This window comes from Schistocerca nitens, chromosome 4 (genome assembly GCF_023898315.1).
Source record: "Schistocerca nitens isolate TAMUIC-IGC-003100 chromosome 4, iqSchNite1.1, whole genome shotgun sequence".
Lineage (NCBI taxonomy): Eukaryota > Metazoa > Arthropoda > Insecta > Orthoptera > Acrididae > Schistocerca > Schistocerca nitens.
In genome coordinates this window covers 439,973,977-439,993,043 of record NC_064617.1, presented here as the reverse complement: position 1 = coordinate 439,993,043, position 19,067 = coordinate 439,973,977, and the positions used below count along the sequence as shown (strand labels likewise).

Genomic DNA, 19,067 nt, shown 5'->3' with positions numbered 1-19,067 from the left:
ACTGCAGTTACATCAGCCGAGAATTTAATGCTCATATTAAATACAGCTAACGACAAACCTTCTATCTTATCCATTAGTTCAGAAGTTACCTATTACTGCAATAACAATGAAGAGAATTAATTTCCTGATGAGTCGTGTGACACCTGATTGGCAGGAGAGTATAATACCAGTTCTTTCGTCTGTAATACTTACCCTTACACTATAGTTCCCATTAATTGGGTACATATTTGTAGATTTTAATACTGCCTAAACTACACGATACGTTTGGAAATCAGTCTCACTAGGTTTTACGAAATGTAAATATATTCGATTACTAGCTACAACACATCGCAAAGTATGTCTTGACTGATCTCTGGTACAGTTTTAGGCCTTGGTTAAGGATTATTCAGTTAAGTGCAAAGGTACTGAAAAGAACAGGTAGTATCATTTACAGCTTGGTACAACTACATGAGAGTTCACATCTCTTCAACAGAGGGTTTATAATAATTTAGAGACAGGTAAGGCGTTAAAGCAATACCCTCCAGTCAGATTAGGGTTAAGTATTCAAACTGTGTTCTAATGTGTCGTGACTAATAACTACACATACTGAGTCGCTTGAAAATACCTGCCATCTACTCAATAGACAATAGACAATAAGACCCACTTACCAAGCTGCGACCCCAGTGACTCAGAAACTGGTTTTCTAGCAATCGGCTCGTCCAGCAGGTCACACATGCGACTGAAACAGAAAAAAACCTCTAATTCTTCATATTTCAGTGTCAGAGCAGTTGTCTAACAACAATACGGAAACATCACACAGGGAAGCACGGTGATAAAAAGATGTTATTTAAACCAAAGAAATCTGACAAGTAAACAACTTGGTACATAGTACGATGTGTCCAGGTCACAGATTGGCCTGAGCCCTGGGAGCTAAAAACAGGAACACAGCGAGCTGTTGCTTTAGTTAAGCAACTTGAGTCCTACTTGGGACGATCAGGGTTCAATAATCGTGCAGTAATCCTGATTGTAACAGCTGTTTCTCTAATTGAGATTGTGCGAATGCCGCGACGCTTTATTCAAAAAGTCATGTTTTTTTTCTTACCTCATTATTATCCAACTGAACTAAAAGTGCTCCGTCTATAATGATGTGAGTTTCATCGGACCTTTAACTTTCCTCCTGTCGTTCAAAACCATGTGATTTCGCACTGGGCTTATTATTTTGGTTCAATAAAGTTTCCAGACCCCTTCACAGAGAACATACTTACAGCACGTGTGACAGCTAATAGTAAGGAGAGTATGGTACGTACAGGATTGGGTATCTAGGACCACAAGATGTTTTCTGTCGGTATTTCAGTCTAGGGAACGATTTTAGAATCACATGAAGGCATTCGCTCTTGAGACCGCCATAAGCACTTCCCGCCATTTTCTACAGTTTTTGTTGTGCCAGAAATAAGGTTGTGTTTTGTGAAGTACTTATAAATTTCGAGTTCTACGCACTAAGTGCTATATAATATATTAAACCTATTTGGATATATTGTTAATTCTTCAGTTACAGAATTTTATGGCAAGTAAAAGTCTATATGTTTTGAAAATAGCTGTATAACATGTAGACGATTAAACAATATTTAGTCAGTCGTGCACTGCCTTGCACTTTGAAACAGAAGGAGCTCTTTTACCACGGAACTCGTGAACTAACTGCGTTTCGTTAATGTCTTAACAATCTTGAAAATGGAAATCCGAGTTTTATCTAAAAACTTCTATTTCAATATACGTTTAACTTGTAACTCGCTTCTGATGGTACTTCTGCTTGATATCAGTTACTGATTACTGGTGTGTAACAGAGTAGTAACAGCAAGATTTTCTCGACAGCAACGCTTTAAAACTCCTATAGAATATTTTTCCTAGGTATGTGACCACATTGTATCTTTGAACATGTTTTCACGTTTATAAAAGCCTAATCTTCCGGGCATTTGTTGTAAATTTAGAAAACAGAATGCATCGCATAAAAAGTGAATGCCATCTTTTAAAAATGGAACAAGAAAGTATGTTAAACTTCGATTACAGGGCTGGCTACAGGGGAAAGCATGGAAAGTCTTCCAAAGTACAGTACTCTCCCTTCACCATACCCCATATTAAGAGTGGAAATGTATGTCCACTTACATTTATTGAAATGTCCATCTCATATTTCAACATTATTGTAATTGTGGGTTTTCGGCACTGGCATATGCCAAAGATATTGTGATAAAAATCTGCCATGTTAGACATTCCAGTCAGGAAGGATACTTCATATACTTAGCCTTCCAACATTAGAACAATATTTCCTAGAAATTCCATGTTCAGGTTGAGAGAGGACAAGTTACTCACTCATTCTCCGCAAACAGACAATTATTAAAGATTTAATTACAACCTGATGCACCTTGGGCGAGACTCTTAGAAAGTTAATGGCCTGAGCAGATGTCGATGGAGCCTGGTAGGACGCTAAAAGCATGATGTATTTTTATGGTTCTTAGCTTGTAGTAATGACATGTTTGGAGTTGAAAGCAATTGGCGTTGAGCTCATCTATCAGTAAATCTTGCCGGACAGGCCCACAGCCATACATGGCAGACAGGACAGCACCTCCTTGAGACCGATCTCCAGCACAACAATGCCGAGCTACCTGCAGCAGCGCCAGTGGAAGGCTGGGCTGGGGGTGACAGACTGAAGGACCGTATCTATACAGTGGACTCATATACCAGGCATTGTGTGCAGAGCCACTGATACTGCAAATAGGCCTGTGAACCCCTTCCATTGGCCACCTCTGTTCTCTAAGAATCTCTAGCATCTGAGAATCTTTTAGAGATGGAATCTTTATTAAACCTCACAGCGAGGACTAACAAGCTTCAAGGCACAAATGATTTAGATAAAAATCTTTAAGATTAAATCTGTTTGCTTGTTGGCATGGGATGCGACAGCACTTTGGATAAAATCATCTTCCCCCTCCGTGAAAACTTAAAAAAAGCCGAAATTGGTGTTTTAATTTTTTTCTAGAGACTCAGGTTTCTTAACTCTTGCCCTGGTACTACATGAGTTTGTGCTGTCATGTGTGAGGGGAGATTTAGCGCCTCTAGAGCCCTGTGATTGGCTCAAGACGGCGTGAAGACGGTGTCGTTCGTGCACTTTGAAGAAAAACTTTTTTTTTTTTTTTTTTTTTTTTTTTTTTTTTTTTTTGTGGAGATGTGCAAGCCACTCGGGTGCCGGACTATGGTCTGGTAAGAGCACTTCTGGTCGAAGCTCTGGCAAGTGTGTTTGGTGCTTGGGACCTGTCCTGAGACTGACTTCACTTGCGAGTAGTTTAGACTGGGGAGCCTGTGGTGAAGTTCTTACTGGTGTGACAGTGAGACTTCAAATGTCTCGGACTACTCGTTTGCTGAGGGCACACTTATTAGTTTTTGGTTTACCAGTCTTGACGTTTGGTATCCTTGTGTACTCTGTCGTTGAAGAGAGCCAAACTGGTCCTCGGTATGACCAACAAACGGGTATGTCACATTCTGAAACTGCCGCGATTTCAGGGCTCTGGTAGAGAGTAAATTGCGATCCATCTGACTGATCGCTAGACTGTGAGATTTTTGCATTTCTTTCGTGGCCGCGATCGATTCACAGATGCCACCTTACGTCTAACCTCCACCGCACCCTTATCACCAGCTGCAAGTTACATCGCCGCACAGAGCAAACATGGTAACGTACTGCCACTCCAGCATTGTCAGGGCGTACAGATCTCAATCGTCACTTGCTCTCAGCTGCATCTATGTAGTGGAACTAGAGTAGATTTAACCAATCAAAATCTGCTTAGCGTCAGATCAATTCTGATTTGCGTTAATCACATTTTTAGGGCCAGAGTCTTTGACTCACTTCCGCCACAGAGGATCCTTGTGCATTTTGTTCTTAAACTACCTGTTAGTTGTTTACGGTATTCAATCAAAACTTGTTTATCGTAATTTATGTCTGTTTTTGCTTTTGAAAAATATATGTTGTAGTAAATTTTACTTCATTCTCAATCATTTATGCAGTCCCCACAGGGTTAACTGTCAAGGTTAAATATTTAGAATATCTTACTGAAGTAGTATTTAATTTAAAAATAAAAATGAGAGATTTTACAAAGATCACTGCAGCCATACAAGGCGAAAAGTACAAATAGCTATTCTAAGCTGAAATTTGAGCTGATATTGAATGTTCGTCCCCGGGAAGAAATTTAACAGATTAGTAAAAGGAATGTTGTTGTTGTTGTCTTCAGTCCAAAGAGTGGTTTGATGGAGCTCTCCAAGCTACTCTATCCTGTACAAGCCTCTTCATCTTCTAATAACTACTACAACCTACATCCTTCTGAATCTGCTTTCTGTGGTCAATTCTCGATCTCCATCTAGCGTTTTTACACCCCAACACTTCCCTCCAGTACTAAATTGGTCATCCCTTGATTTCTCAGTATGTGTCCTATCAACCGATCCCTTCTTTTAGTCAAGCTGTGAAAGAAAATTCTTGTCTCCCGAATTCTATTCATTATCTCCTCATTAGTTACATGATCTACCCACCTAATCTTCAACATTATTCTCTAACACCACATTTCAAAAGCTTATATTCTCTTCTTGTCTAAATTATTTATCGTCCATGTTTCAGTTCCATACATGGCTACACTCCAGACAAATACCTTCAGAAAAGATCACCTAACACTTAGGTCTATTTTCGACGTCAACAAAATTCTCTTCTTCAGAAACGCTTTTCTTGCCATTGCAAACCTACCTTTCGTTTACTCTCTACTTCGACCATCAGCAGTTATTTTGCTGCCCAAATAGCAAAACTCTTCTACTACTTTAAGTATCTCATTTCCTAATCTAATTCCCTCAGCAGCACCTGATTTAATTCGATGGCGTTGTTACCCCTATATTACTTTCGTTCATGTTAATTTTACGATGTATACTCCTCTTAAGAAATTGTACCCTCTATTCAACGCGTATTCCAAGTCCTTTGATGTCTCTGACAGAATTACATCGTTGGCAAACCTCCAAGTACGCATATCATCTCCCTGAACTTTCACTCCTTCTACAAATTTCTAAAATGGTGCAAATGGCTCTGAGCACTATGGGACTTAACATCTGTGGTCATCAGTCCCCTAGAACTTAGAACTACTTAAACCTACCTAACCTAAGGACATCACACACATCCATGCCCGAGGCAGGATTCGAACCTGCGACCGTAGCAGTCGCGCGGTTCCGGACTGAGCGCCTAGAACCGCTAGACCACCGCGGCCGGCTACAAATTTCTCTTTGGTTTCCTTTACTCCTTGCTCAATGTACAGATTGGATAACATCGGGGGTACGCTATTACCTTGTCTCACTCCCTTCTCAATCAGTGCTTCGTTTTTATGCCCCTCGATTCTTACAACTGCCTTCTGGTATCTGTACAAATGATAAACAGCCTTTAGCTCCCTGTATTTTACCCCTGCTACCTTCAGAGTTTCAAAGGGTGTATTCCAGTCAACACTGTCAAAAGATTTCTCTAAGTCTACAAATGCTTGAAACGTAGGTTAGCCTTTCTTTAACCTATATATCGCGAGAGCGATGGGACACAGCATCTCCGAGGTAGCAATGAAATGGGGATTCTCCCGTACGACCCTTTCACGAGTGTACCGTGAATATCAGGAATACGATAAAACATCAAATCTCCGACATCGCTGCGGCCGGAAAAAGATCCTGCAAGCACGGGACCGAAGACGACTGAATAGAATCGTTCAACGTGACAGCAGTGGAAACCTCCTGCAAATTGCTGGAGATTTCAGTGCTGGGCCATCAACAAGTATCAGCGTGCGAACCATTCAACGAAACATCATCGATATGGGGTTTTGGTGCCGAAGGCCCACTCATGTACCCTTGATGACAGCACGACACAAACCTGTACGCCTTGCCTGGGCCTGTCAGTGTCCTCACTGGACTGTTGATGAATGGAATCATGTTGCCTGGTCGGACGAGTCTCGTTTCAAATTGTGTCGAGCAGATGGAGACAATCTCATGAATCAATGGACCGTGCATGTTAGGAGGGGACTGTTGAAGCTGGTGGAGGCTCTGGAATGTTGTGGGCGAGTACAGTTGGAGTGATATGCGACGCCTGATACGTCTAGATATGACTCTGACAAGTACGTAAGCGTCCTTTCTGATCACCTGCATCCATTCATGTCTATTGTGCATTCCAGCGGTCTTGAGCAATTCCAGCAGGACAATACGACACCCCAAACGTCCGGAATTGCTACAGACTGGCTCCAGGGACACTCTTCTGAGTTTAAATACTCTCGCTCGCCACCGAATTCCCCAGACAGAAACATTATTTTGCATATTTGGGATGCCTTGTAACGTGCTGTTCAGTAGAGATCTCCACCACCTCGTACTCTTACGGATTTATGGACAGCCCTGCAGAATTCATGGTGTCAATTTGCTCCAGCACGCCGGCCATTGTGGCCGAGCGGTTCTAGGCGCTACAGTCTGGAACCGCGCGACTGCAACGGTCGCAGGTTAGAATCCTGCCTCGGGCATGGATGTGTGTGATGTCCTTAGGTTAGTTAGGTTTAAGTAGTTCTAAGTTCTAGGGGACTGATGACCTCAGAAGTTCAGTCCCATAGTGCTCATAGCCATTTGAACCATATTTTGCTCCAGCACTACTTCCGACATTAGTCGAGTCCATGCCACGTCGTGTTGCGGCACTTCTGCGTGCTCGCGGGGGCTCTACTCGATATTAGGCAAATTTACCAGTTTCTTTGGCTATTCAGTGTAGAAAGGATGCAGGTTTGTCTTTATAAACAAATAAAAATCTTGTTTATTAACTACATGAAGGATGTAAGACACCTTGAATACCAAAGCCTGCCGTATTTTCGACAGTCTGAAAGAACATCTGGAGATGAAAGAGATTTGCAACGTTTAGGACTCTCACACAGGTTTTCTAATGGCTCCTTGACCAACGAGTGAATTTCTATCACCGACGTACTAAACCACTGGTAGAACTTTCTGACAGGGACCTGGTGACTATTTTGAAAAATAGCGGCAGGGGTCTTGGTCACTGCAGTTATTGACAGTTAGTTGGCCTGCTATCATGATGCATAACTTACTTTTTAAGGGCTCTCATGTACGGCTGCAGACCTGTTACTGAGGAAGTGGAAGCGCACAGTCATCGTCAAACTCCGCTGTTCTTTTTTGGAAATCAATCCGAGGGTTGGTTTGCACCAGATTTTCTGCAGATCTCTTCTCTTCAGTCTTTCCAATTTCATATTCATTTTTCCGTAGTTATTAAATTTCATGTGAGCATAATTTGGTCTGTGTATTATAATCGTAGTCTTCAAATGGCTCTGAGCACAATGGGACTTAACATCTGAGGTCATCAGTCCCCTAGAACTTAGAACTACTTAAACCTAACTAACCTAAGGACAACATACACGTCCATGCCCGAGGAAGGATTCGAACCTGCGACCGTAGGGGTCGCGTGGTTTCTCGCCCAGAACTGCTCGGCTACAGCGGCCCGCTCAATCGTAGTGTTCCTGTAGCTCCATTTTCATTAACATACTGCTCTATTACGTTGCTCGGAAGTCCCTCGTGTCTCATTAGAGAGGCAGTAAGCTGTACTATACATTTGACTACATCTCCACAGACTTCTCTTCTCACTTTCTGTGTTGAAGACCTCTTCGTCTGTAACAGTGTCAGTCCACTTTGTTTTAAGTGTGCGTTTATGACACCACATCGCAAAATAATTTAGGCTCTTGTATTCCTCAGTTTCCAGAGTCCTGGCTTCACAGGCAAAACATATAAGACTGCTTTCAAAAACCTTTTCCTGCTTTTTGAAGTGAAGATATTTTACTTGTTTTTGAAGACAGTTCTTGCTTGAAAAATTCTGCTTCTGACTTCTCCCTTGTTCCATCCATCCCTGCTGATCTTTCTTAATGAATGAGTAACAGAAATAACTTGCTCAAGTAGCTCCTACGTAAGATCGGACTTGATTTCTATTCTCTATCACATACCATTATTTTTGTTTTGGACATATTTATTTTCATACTACTTTCTTCCTCATAATTAACATTGCTTTAAGGTCTTTTGCACTTTAATCAATGACAGGTACATCATGTGCATAGCTTAAAATATCCGTTCTTTGAGCTATATTATGACACCTGTCTGTCAGTCTTTTCTAAGTACCTTTTTTATAAGGGACAAAAAAAATGAAAACGAGACAGATGGAAATAAAGTAAGTGAATATTAATTATTTCAGAAGTGATGACCGTAGCGCCCATAATCATTAATCCCACAGAGAGACAAGGTGGTCAATGCCTCCATGGTAAAAATGTTTCGGATGGCTTACGGAAACATGATCGTACCCAGACCTCCTCTTAGTCCGAAGTAACTTGACGGCCATCAGTGTCTTTCTTCAGGGCTTCAAAAATATGGAAATAGTATGGGGGAGATCGGGACTGTATGGAGGATGTTTAAGGACTTCTAATGGAAACTTCTGCAGCGTTCTTGAAATAACCTAGGCCATTAAACATGCTCCATACAGTCCTGATCTCTCTCCATGCGATTTCCATATTTTTAAAGCCCTGAAGAAAGACATTGGTGGCCGTCAATTTGCTTCGGAAGAAGAGGTGCATTATTATGGTATATTGATAATATTTACTTTATGGACCGTCTGACAGCAACTGAATGAAACACAATTTTAGTGCCATACGCGTTTCACCTTTATTGTGTGTCATTCAGTTGCTGTCAGACGGTCCATAAAGTAAATATTATCAATATATACCGTAATATTACACGCAACTGAAGAAGACAGGACTACAAAAGAAGAGGTGCATCTCTATGTACGATCATCGTTCCGTAGGCAACCAGAGATTTCTCCATGAAGGCACTAATCATCTTATCTCACAGTGGGATAAATGTATTAAAAGTTATTGTGATCACTTTTGAAATAATAAAAAGCTTACTCACCTTTTTTCCATGGTCTCGTTCATTTGAATGTCCCTTCTATTTAGAGGTTAACTGTAATCAGTGATAATGTACAACCTTGTCTCGAACACTTCTTCGTATCGGCACTTCTTGGTTTATTTTTCCAGCAGTAACAGCTGTCTCATCATTCACTACAATCTGTTTCGGCTTTTTTTCAAATCTTCAAACATTTTGCCCCACGTTATATCAAAGGCTTCTATTACGTCTATGAGAGCAATGTATGTAGCTAAATAGTAGTCGTTTCTGTGCAGCTGAATTTAGAGCTACTTCTTTGTATTGTTTCTTTTGTTTTGCGGAATTCAGACAGATTTTCGGAGATTTGTAGCTTCAGCTTTGTGCTATATGGCGTTTAGGACATTTGTGGTTACCATTTAGGAGACTCAGAGTTCTAAAATTTTCAAATTTTCTGGCGTTTGTTGTCTAGGGAATGAGTATCAACAAATATTTCCCCGAATCTGTGAGCAGCTTCCCCTGTTCATGCATACTGTATGCATGAGGTCCTCCTTACCTAAGGAGTTAAGCTGTAACGTTGTCGTAACACGAAATTACTGTTTTTCAGTTTCTTCGGAGCTAACTGAAACCCTTTTTCCAAGATAGGTTTACCCAAGTTATTTGCATTTACCTCTGTTTCATCCTTAATAGTGTTTTGAGACAGTTCCCTCCGCTATACTGTTTTCCTAGGTACTGTTTCTATCTTCTTGCAGTTTCATCATCATCATCATCATCATTATCCAATCTATTATTATTTCCATTCATAAATGTTCTGCTTCTATTCCTTTTGTCTCCAAAAGAACGTTTTACTGATTTGTACGCTTTGTCTTTGTATTCTTTTTTTACTTTACCTGCACTTGAGATGTATACTCGTGTTACTCTTCTCTTCCTTATGTTTCCTCTCTATTGATTCTGTTCCTCGCTATTTTACATTTCTTTTCATTTAAAAGACATTATTTAGTGAGTTACAGTACACGGATATACTACATTAACTTTTTGTAAAATGAGTGCGCAAACTATATGAATTGTTAAAATGACGTCGTATTCCACCTACTGCCATTAGCGGGATATGGCTTCCTCTCAACAATGTAATACATGTCGTACACCTAGAAGTATTTGAGACAAGTTTCCGAAACACAGTGAAATAAATTAAAGACAAGGTAGCTAAACAGTGCCACATGGCAGAGAACTGTGTTATCGAAGTCTGACTTGTTATTGCTTAAAAAAATTCTGAAAATGACAGTTTATAAGCGTTGCAATTCTTTTAAAACGATTAAATACTTTGTGACGCCGCAGTTATACTTTTACAGAGAGTAGTTTCTCAACATGGTAAAAGAATCTTAAGTTAATGTTGGAAACACAAATGTAATTCCACTTCAGTCCTCCTACTAAACAATATTCCTTAGTTGTGCACAAATGGAATCATTAGGATTTTTTAACTTTTGCCTGTTGTACAGTGCTTACAATGAACACTGTTGTGGATGACGCATTTCTAAGAGAGTGAACATGTAACAATATACAAAATAACAACAACAAAACATAACCTACGTATTCAAGTTGTATCGGCGATCTTCTTAATTCTACCTGTATGAAAAAATACAAAAATGAGAAATTTAGCTATTCATTATTCGAGCGAGAATATGCACATGATCCTATAAAAATCATTACAGCCACAGAATGAAAACAGTACTAGCAGAACTTCAGATATTTTACTAATTATCTACTTACGAGTCACTTATCTGTAACTATTATAATACCGCTTACCAGTTTAGGAATCACGCCATCATCAAGTACAACGGTTATAAGCAACAAATACAACTACGAGCTACTAATAAACCTTGAAATTTTGAGCCCACAGATGTTACTACGAAGCTATATACTATGTAGCAAGCACTACGTCATCATGACACAAGTGGCCCATCGAAACCATCCGACCGCCATGTCATACTCAGCTGAGGATGCGGATAGGAGGGGCGCGTGTTAAGCACAGTGCTCTTCCGATTGTTATAATGGTTTTCTTTGACCGGAGCCGCTACAATTCGATCGAGTAGCTCCTCAATTGGCATCACGAGGCTGGGTGCACTCTCAAAAATGGCAACAGCGCATGCCGGCCCGGACGGTCACCCAACCAAGTGCTGGCCACACCCGACAGCGCTTAACTTCGGTGATCTGACGGGAACCGGTGTATCCACTGCGGCAAGACCGTTGCCTATATACTATGTAACAGTTCTGCACTTTGGTGTCTTCTTGTATCCCCTGGTTACTCAGTGAATCACAAATTAAAATTTGCACCAAACACAAGTTTTCTCATTACAGACGCTAAAAATCAGCAGAGAGAGTTGTTTACTCAAAATATCAGTGTGATTTACCAGTCTTACGGGAGTGTTGGGTCTGTTGCACGTGCATATTATTAAAGGGCAGAATTTGGTGAGTGAAGTATTATGATGGTGCAGACTCACAAGTCTGTGGCGTGTTCGACGAGCAGCTCTGCGGATTCTCCGGAACGATCCATGATGGCGCACACCTCCTCGAAGCTTCGGTCCACCAGCGACACGCCATCCCACTCCAGTACCTATGGGCACAGCAATGAGTACACATGAGATTCGTTCGGATCTACAAAGCGAATGACGAAAATATTTGTAAACTTTGCGATGATGTAATCAAATGGCTCTGAGCACTATGGGACTTAACATCTGTGGTCATCAGTCCCCTAGAACTTAGAACTACTTAAACCTAACTAACCTAAGGACATCACACACATCCATGCCCGAGGCAGGATTCGAACCTGCGACCGTAGCAGTCGCGCGGTTCCGGACTGAGCGCCTTAACCGCGAGACCACCGCGGCGGGCGATGATGTAATCAGCACTATGCTAGACATCCCTCGATAGGCTGTTCTGTTGATGAAATTCTGAAAATTTTCTTCGGTATATGCGGCGTATGACAATATTTACAAGTAACTGTGTTTGTAATGGAAATGCCGTGTGGCTAGGGCCTCCCGTCGGGTAGACCGTTCGCCTGGTGCAAGTCTTTCGAGTTGACGCCACTTCGGCGACTTGCGTGTCGATGTGGATGAAATGACGATGAAAAGGACAACACAACACCCAGTTCCTAAGGGGAGAAAATCTCCGACACAGCCGGGAAGTGTTTGTAATTAACCAGTTTAGGAAAACTATTGGAATGAAAGCTGCTGCGGTATGTGAGATTTGAGCAGACGCTTAGTTTCTGTATTGCTTACGTGTCACAGCAATATCGGTGTGAGTGGTTCGTAGAAGGGCGGAAATAATATTACTGCAATATCAGAATAGTCACGGTGAAGGGCGACGGGAGAGGGCACCTCTCAGAGTGACTAAGGAATTGTGGAGGGCGTTGACGAAATGGTTGAAGAGAAGAGACTGTCCAATATGATGGCACTTGCACTTTTATGACAACAACGAAGTGGAAGCAGCTGAACTAGGTGATTATCATTCTTTTACCATGGCATATTTCTGCAACAGATGTATACAAAAACTAATTCCGTGCAGTGATAATGCTTCAGCAACGGTGATAATTATATATGAAAGTAAGACAAGGATAATGCAAGCGTGTACGACGTACAGCTTTCTCTATAAATCACTGAAGCGCATGGCGTAGTGTAGTTTACACTGTAAACACATTACGATTTCTTTCGATTCCATTGGCTTGTGAAACGCGAGAATAATTTTTGCTTAGATGCACCTGTGCGCACTGTAATTAGTCAAATATAGTATTCGCGATTCAAAAAATGGTTCAAATGGCTCTGAGATCTATGGGACTCAACTGCTGTGGTTATCAGTCCCCTAGAACTTAGAACTACTTAAACCTAACTAACCCAAGGACATCACACACATCCATGCCCGAGGCAGGATTCGAACCTGCGACCGTAGCAGTCGCACGGTTCCGGACTGAGCGCCTAGAACTATTCGCGATTCCCATGACATAAATATGTAGCGTACTATAGTATACGAGGGCTATTAGGAAAGTTAGGAACGATAGGTTGCGAAATGGAAACCACAATGAAAATCAAAACTGTTTTATTTGCAGCAGTCAGGTACAACTTCGAGCTACTTATCTCCTTAGTCGCCGATTCGACTTGCACGTTTGTCGTAGCGTTGTACCAACTTTTCAATACCCTCTTTACAGAAGGCAGCAGCCAGTGTTTTCCGCCAATTCTCCACGCTGGCCTAAAGCTCGTTGTCTGTGCCAAAATGTTGTCTTTATTGGTTCAAATGGCTATAAGCAGTATGGGACTTAACATCTGAGGTCATCAGTCCCATAAACTTAGAAATACTTAAACCTAACTAACCTAAGCACATCGCACACATCCATTCCCGAGGCAGGATTCGAACCTGCGACCGTAGCAGCCAAGTGGTTCCGGACTGAAGCGCCTAGAACCGCTCGACCACAGCCGCCGGCGTATTCATAGCCAGCGCTTCATGTGAGCAGAGCTGACACTCAGAGGGAGACAATTACGGGCTGTATTGTGGGTAATCAAACATTTCCAATTGAAAATGATGCAGTAGCATCTTCCTTGCCCTTGCAGAATGCGGCTGAGAATTGTCTCGAAAAAGAAAGCGCACGACAGTTATACAGGGTGGTCCATTGATCGTGACCGGGCCAAATATCTCAAGAAATAAGCGTCAAACGAAAAAACTACAAAGAACGAAAGTTGTCTAGCTTGGAGGAGGAAACCAGAGGGCGCTATGGTTGGCCCGCTAGATGGCGCTGCCGTACGTCAAACAGATATCAACTGCGTTTTTTTAAATAGGAACCCCCATTTTTATTACATATTCGTGTAGTACGTAAAGAAACATGAATGTTTTAGTTGGACCACTTTTTTCGCTTTGTGATAGATGGCGCTCTAATAGTCACAAACATATGGCTCACAATTATAGACGAACAGTTGGCAACAGGTAGGTTTTTTAAAGTAAAATACAGAACGTAGGTAAGTTTGAAAATTTTATTTCCATTTGTGAACTTCTCATTTCTGAGAACGCATGCTGTTACAGCGTGATTACCTGTAAATACCACATTAATGCAATAAATGCTCAAAATGATGTCCGTCAACCTCAATGCATTTGGCAATGCATGTAACGACATTCCTCTGAACAGCAAGTAGTTAGCCTTCCGTAATGTTCGCACATGTATTGACAATGCGCTCACGCATGTGGTCAGTCATTGTCGGTGGATCACGATAGCAAACATCCTTCAACTATGCCCACAGAAAGAAATCCGAGGACGTCAGATCCGGTGAACGCGCGGGCCATGGTATGGTGCTTCGACGACCAATCCACCTGTCATGAAATATGCTATTCAATACCGCTTCAACCGCACTCGAGCTATGTGCCGGACATCCATCATGTTGGAAGTACATCGCCGTTCTGTCATGCAGTGAAACAGCTTTTAGTAACATCGGTAGAACATTACGCAGGAAATCAACATACATTGCACCATTTAGATTGCCATCGATAAAATGGGGGCCAATTATCCTTCCTCCCATAATGCCACACCATACATTCACCTGCCAAGGTCGCTGATGTTCCACTTGTCGCAACCATCGTGAATTTTCAGTTGCCCAATGGTGCATATTGTGCCGGTTTACGTTACAGCTGTTGGTGAATGACGCTTCGTCGCTAAACAGAACGCGTGCAAAAAATCTGTCATTTTCCGGTAATTTCTCTTGTGCCCAGTGGCAGAACTGTACACGACATTCAGAGTCGTCGAGATGAAGTTCCTGTTGCATAGAAAAATGGTACGGGTGCAATCGATGTTGATGTAGCAATCTCAACACCGACGTTTTTGAGATTCCCGATTCTCGCGCAATTTGTCTGCTACTGATGTGTGGTTTAGCCGCAACAGCAGCTAAAACACCTACTTGGGCATCACATTTGTTGCAGGTCGTGGTTGACGTTTCACATGTGGCTGAACACTTCCTGTTTCCTTAAATAACGTAACTATCCGGCGAACGGTCCGGACACTTGGATGATGTCGTCCAGGATACTGAGCAGCATACGTAGCACACGCCCGTTGGGCATTTTTATCACAATAGCCATACATCAACACGATATAGACCTTTTTCGCAATTGGTATACGGTCCATTTTAACGCGGGTAATGTATCACGAAGAAAATGCCGTCCGCACTGGCGGAATGTTACGTGATACCACGTACTTATACGTTTGTGACTATTACAGCACCATTTATCACAAAGCGAAAAAAGTGGTCCAACTAAAACATTCATATTTCTTTACGTACTACACGAATATGTAATAAAAATGGGGGTTCCTATTTAAAAAAATACGCAGTTGATATCCTTTTGACCTACGGCAGCGTCATCCATCGGGCCAACCATAGCGCCATCTGGTTTCCCCCTTCGAGCTAGACGAGTTTCGTTCTTTGTAGTTTGATGCTTATTTCGTGAGATATTTGGCCCGATCACTATCAATGGACCACCCTGTATAATGTTGGCTGCATAGCTTCAGGCGAAATTTCTCACCAGGCCCTCGTCTTGGCGGGAGACACTATTGTTCTAGGGATCTTATGTGCTCCCTGTGTGCTCAGAACTAAAAAGAACGAGGTAAGGTGATCGACGGGCATACTAGAGACACTGCCCAACACACCTGTGCAAAAGTTCATCGGATTTTCGTTGTGGTTTGCATTTCGCAACCGATCGTTCCTTAGATTCCGAATAACCCTTGTACCATGGTATATAGCATACTCCGGTTCTTGAAACTTCGTGCGTCTATTGTCGAAGAATACTAGTTGTCTATTTTCAGTTGTTTGCAATTTCAGGTTCATGAAGATTCCCTTGACGCTCTCCAGTGAGTCAAAAGAAACCATTCGTGCTTCTCTTCTTTTAATATGTTCAATATCCCCCTGTCAATCCTATTTCGTGTAGTGATAATATTCTAAGTAAGCGTACGACTGTTTTGTAGGCAATCTCCTGCACAGACTGACTGAATTTCCCTGTGTCCGCCGATGAATGTGTTTCTCTTTGTTCACTTTAGAATGAGTCTATGTGATCATCAAATTTCATATAACTGCTGTGGAACGCAGCAGTGCAGGGATTTTGCGGGGTAAGTCCTCGTTAGGTTTCCGACACTATGTGGCACTAGACATTTAAGCACAGGTCACGTAATATCCCTGTGGTTTGTGTGTGCGGAAATGGCGGCCGATAGCGCCCCAGCTGTTTTCCGTCACGTCCAGATGAGGTGAATCTGGTGATCGGTAGATCAACGTGAAGTCGCTGTCATGCTCCTCAGTCTGTTACAGGATGATTCCAGTCTTTTGAGATGGACAACAAGTATCCTGATGGAAGATACCATCGCCCTTGGGGAAGACATCAAGCACGACGGGATGCAAGAGGTCCGCAATAATGGTCGACAGCTCTCATAGTGCATTCGATTACTACCATTTGTCCTACGGAAGTCCGGTCAATGTTGCCCATAACACAATGTTGCCTCCATAGGTCGGCTTTCGTGTCACGGTGAACGTTGCGAGCAGCCTTTTGCCTGGATGGCGGCGTGCTTCCATTGATTAACGGTCGACCTATGATGATCCCGCTGCAATATTTACTGACGATGGGCCAACATGAGAACACGAGATGGTCATCTGTTGCAGCGCCACAGTATGTGCTACACTATACGCTCCGAAACGCTTGTCCCTGCACTAGCATTGTACTCTACCGGCCATTAAAACTGCTACACCAAGAAGAAATGCAGATGATAAACGGGTAATCATTGGGCAAATATATTAAACTAGAACTGACATGTGATTACATTTTCACGCAATTTGGGTGCATAGAGCCTGAGAAATCAGTACCCAGAACAACCACCTCTGGCCGTAATAACAGCCTTGATACGCCTGGGCATTGAGTCAAACAGAGCTTGGATGGCGGGTACAGGTACAGCTGCCCATGCAGCTTCAACACGATACCACAGTTCATCAAGAGTAGTGACTGGCGTATTGTGACGATCCAGTTGCTCGGCCACCATTGACCAGACGTTTCCAATTGGTGAGACATCTGGAGAATGTGTTGGCCAGGGCAGCAGTCGAACATTTTCTGTATCCAAAATGGCCCGTACAGGACCTGCAACATGCGGTCGTGCATTATCCTGCTGAAATGTAGGGTTTCACAGAGATCGAATGAAGGGTAGAGCCACGGGTCGTAACACATATGAAATGTAACGTCCACTGTTCAAAGTGCCGTCAAAGCGAACAAGAGGTGACCGAGACACGTAACCAATGGCACCCCATACAATCACGCTGGGTGATACGCCAATATGGCGATGACGAATACACGCTTACAATGTGCATTCACCGTGATGTCGCCAAACACGGATGAAACCATCATGATGCTCTAACAGATCTGAATTCATCCGAAAAAATGACGTTTTGTCATTCGTGCACCCAGGTTCGTCGTTGAGTACACCATCGCAGGCGCTCCTGCCTGTGTTGCAGCGCCACGGGTAACCGCAGCCATGGTCTCCAGGCCGATAGTCCATGCTGCTGCAAACGTCGTCGAACTGTTCGTGCAGATGGTTGTTGTCTTGCAAACGTCCCCATCTGTTGACTCAGGGACCGAGACGTGACTGCACGATCCGTTACAGCCATGCAGGTAAGATGCCTGTCATCTCGAATGCTAGTGATACGAGGCCGTTGGGATCCAGCACGGCGTTCCGTATTAGCCTCCTGAACCCACCGATTCCATATTCTGCTAACAGTCATTGGATCTCGAGCAACGCGAGCAGCAATGTCGCGATACGATAATTCGCCATCGCGATAGGCTACCATCCTCCTTACACGAGACATCACAACAACGTTTCACCAGGCAACGCCGGTCAACTGCTGTTTGTGTATGAGAAATTGTTTGGAAACTTTCCTCATGTCAGCACGTTGTAGGTGTCGTCACCGGCGCCAACCTTGTGTGAATGATCTGAAAAGCTAATCATTTGCATATCACAGCATCTTCTTCCTGTCGGTTAAATTTCGCGTCCGTAGCACGTCATCTTCGTGGTGTAGCAATTTTAATGGCTAGTAGTGTTCTTTACATGTCACAGATGGCTGCCTACCCTGCTTGCGGACAAGCCAAGGACCCGTGTTCTGTGACGAGTGGTGCACATCCAAAACCGTGTCACTCACTGGTGGTCACTGTCCTTTAACGACTTTATACCAAACGGCGTCTGTGTGTTTGGGGGGTGGGTGGGAAGGGAGGGCGACAAATTGTCATTTCCCATTGTAGTCCACTGAAAACATGTAAATGTGGACAACCTACAAAGGACCTACTATGACTTCAACTCACATTACTTTAGACTTCATGATGCCTCACATTGCGCGACAGCTGTGCTGTGCGGAACTGCGGTAGTGAGAAATTTGGTAGAAAAGTTACTGGAGGACGAGGAACAATAGTAGTGCCATCCAAATGTCCTGACCTTATCTCAACGAATTTCTTCTTTTGGTGTTATGTTAAAGACAATGCTACAAAACCACAGACAATAAGAGCTTGAAACGAGCTTTTTACAACGCTTTTGAAGACCTGATTCTAACAAAGGAGTGTGCAACAAGCATGCCTAAGAGTCCGAAATCGTCTGACGAAAAGTATCAGCAGGGATGGAAAAAAATTTGGGATAGGATGTTATAAATTATATGGTACCTTCAATAAAGTGTTCAGTTATATCAGAATTCCAGTTGTTTGTTTTGTATTCGATTAGGTTACGACGGATAATGACTTTCAGCCTACCTTGTCGATTATCACGACAGAGCATGGTGAGCAGGCAACCATCTTCGCCGGTTCCGAGACGGTCGTTCACAGGCGCCGGTCCATACCAAAATGCCTTCGAAGTTGCTCATGTCAGTGGATTTCCCCATTTATGCCCCGTATAGTTGCCAGAATGAACCCCATTTGTGTTTATACCATTTATATACATTTCTTACAGCGTCACGTGCCTACGACGCGAGGAGAACCCATTCAGTGTCACTGTGGGTACTGCTCAGAATATCTTGGTTCGTCAGTACATCTGTATGAACTGAAAGGGCCCAATTGTGACTCGTTAATATACTATTCAGAGAAGAGTAAGCGTC

General features: G+C 42.7%; 1 protein-coding gene and 1 pseudogene across 1 annotated transcript in view; both read right to left on the bottom strand.

The window, feature by feature from the left end:
• The window catches only part of LOC126252363 (regulating synaptic membrane exocytosis protein 2-like), a 307,507-nt gene that overhangs the window by 282,139 nt on the left and 6,301 nt on the right, over window positions 1-19,067 (bottom strand). Inside the window, exons 2-3 of the mRNA XM_049953255.1 lie at window positions 11,433-11,545; window positions 648-718 (exon numbers count right to left, since the gene is read on the bottom strand). Coding sequence (XP_049809212.1) covers window positions 648-718; window positions 11,433-11,545 — 184 coding nt within the window. The remainder of the gene's footprint in view (window positions 1-647; window positions 719-11,432; window positions 11,546-19,067) is intronic.
• On the bottom strand, window positions 11,066-11,183 carry LOC126254138 (5S ribosomal RNA; annotated as a pseudogene).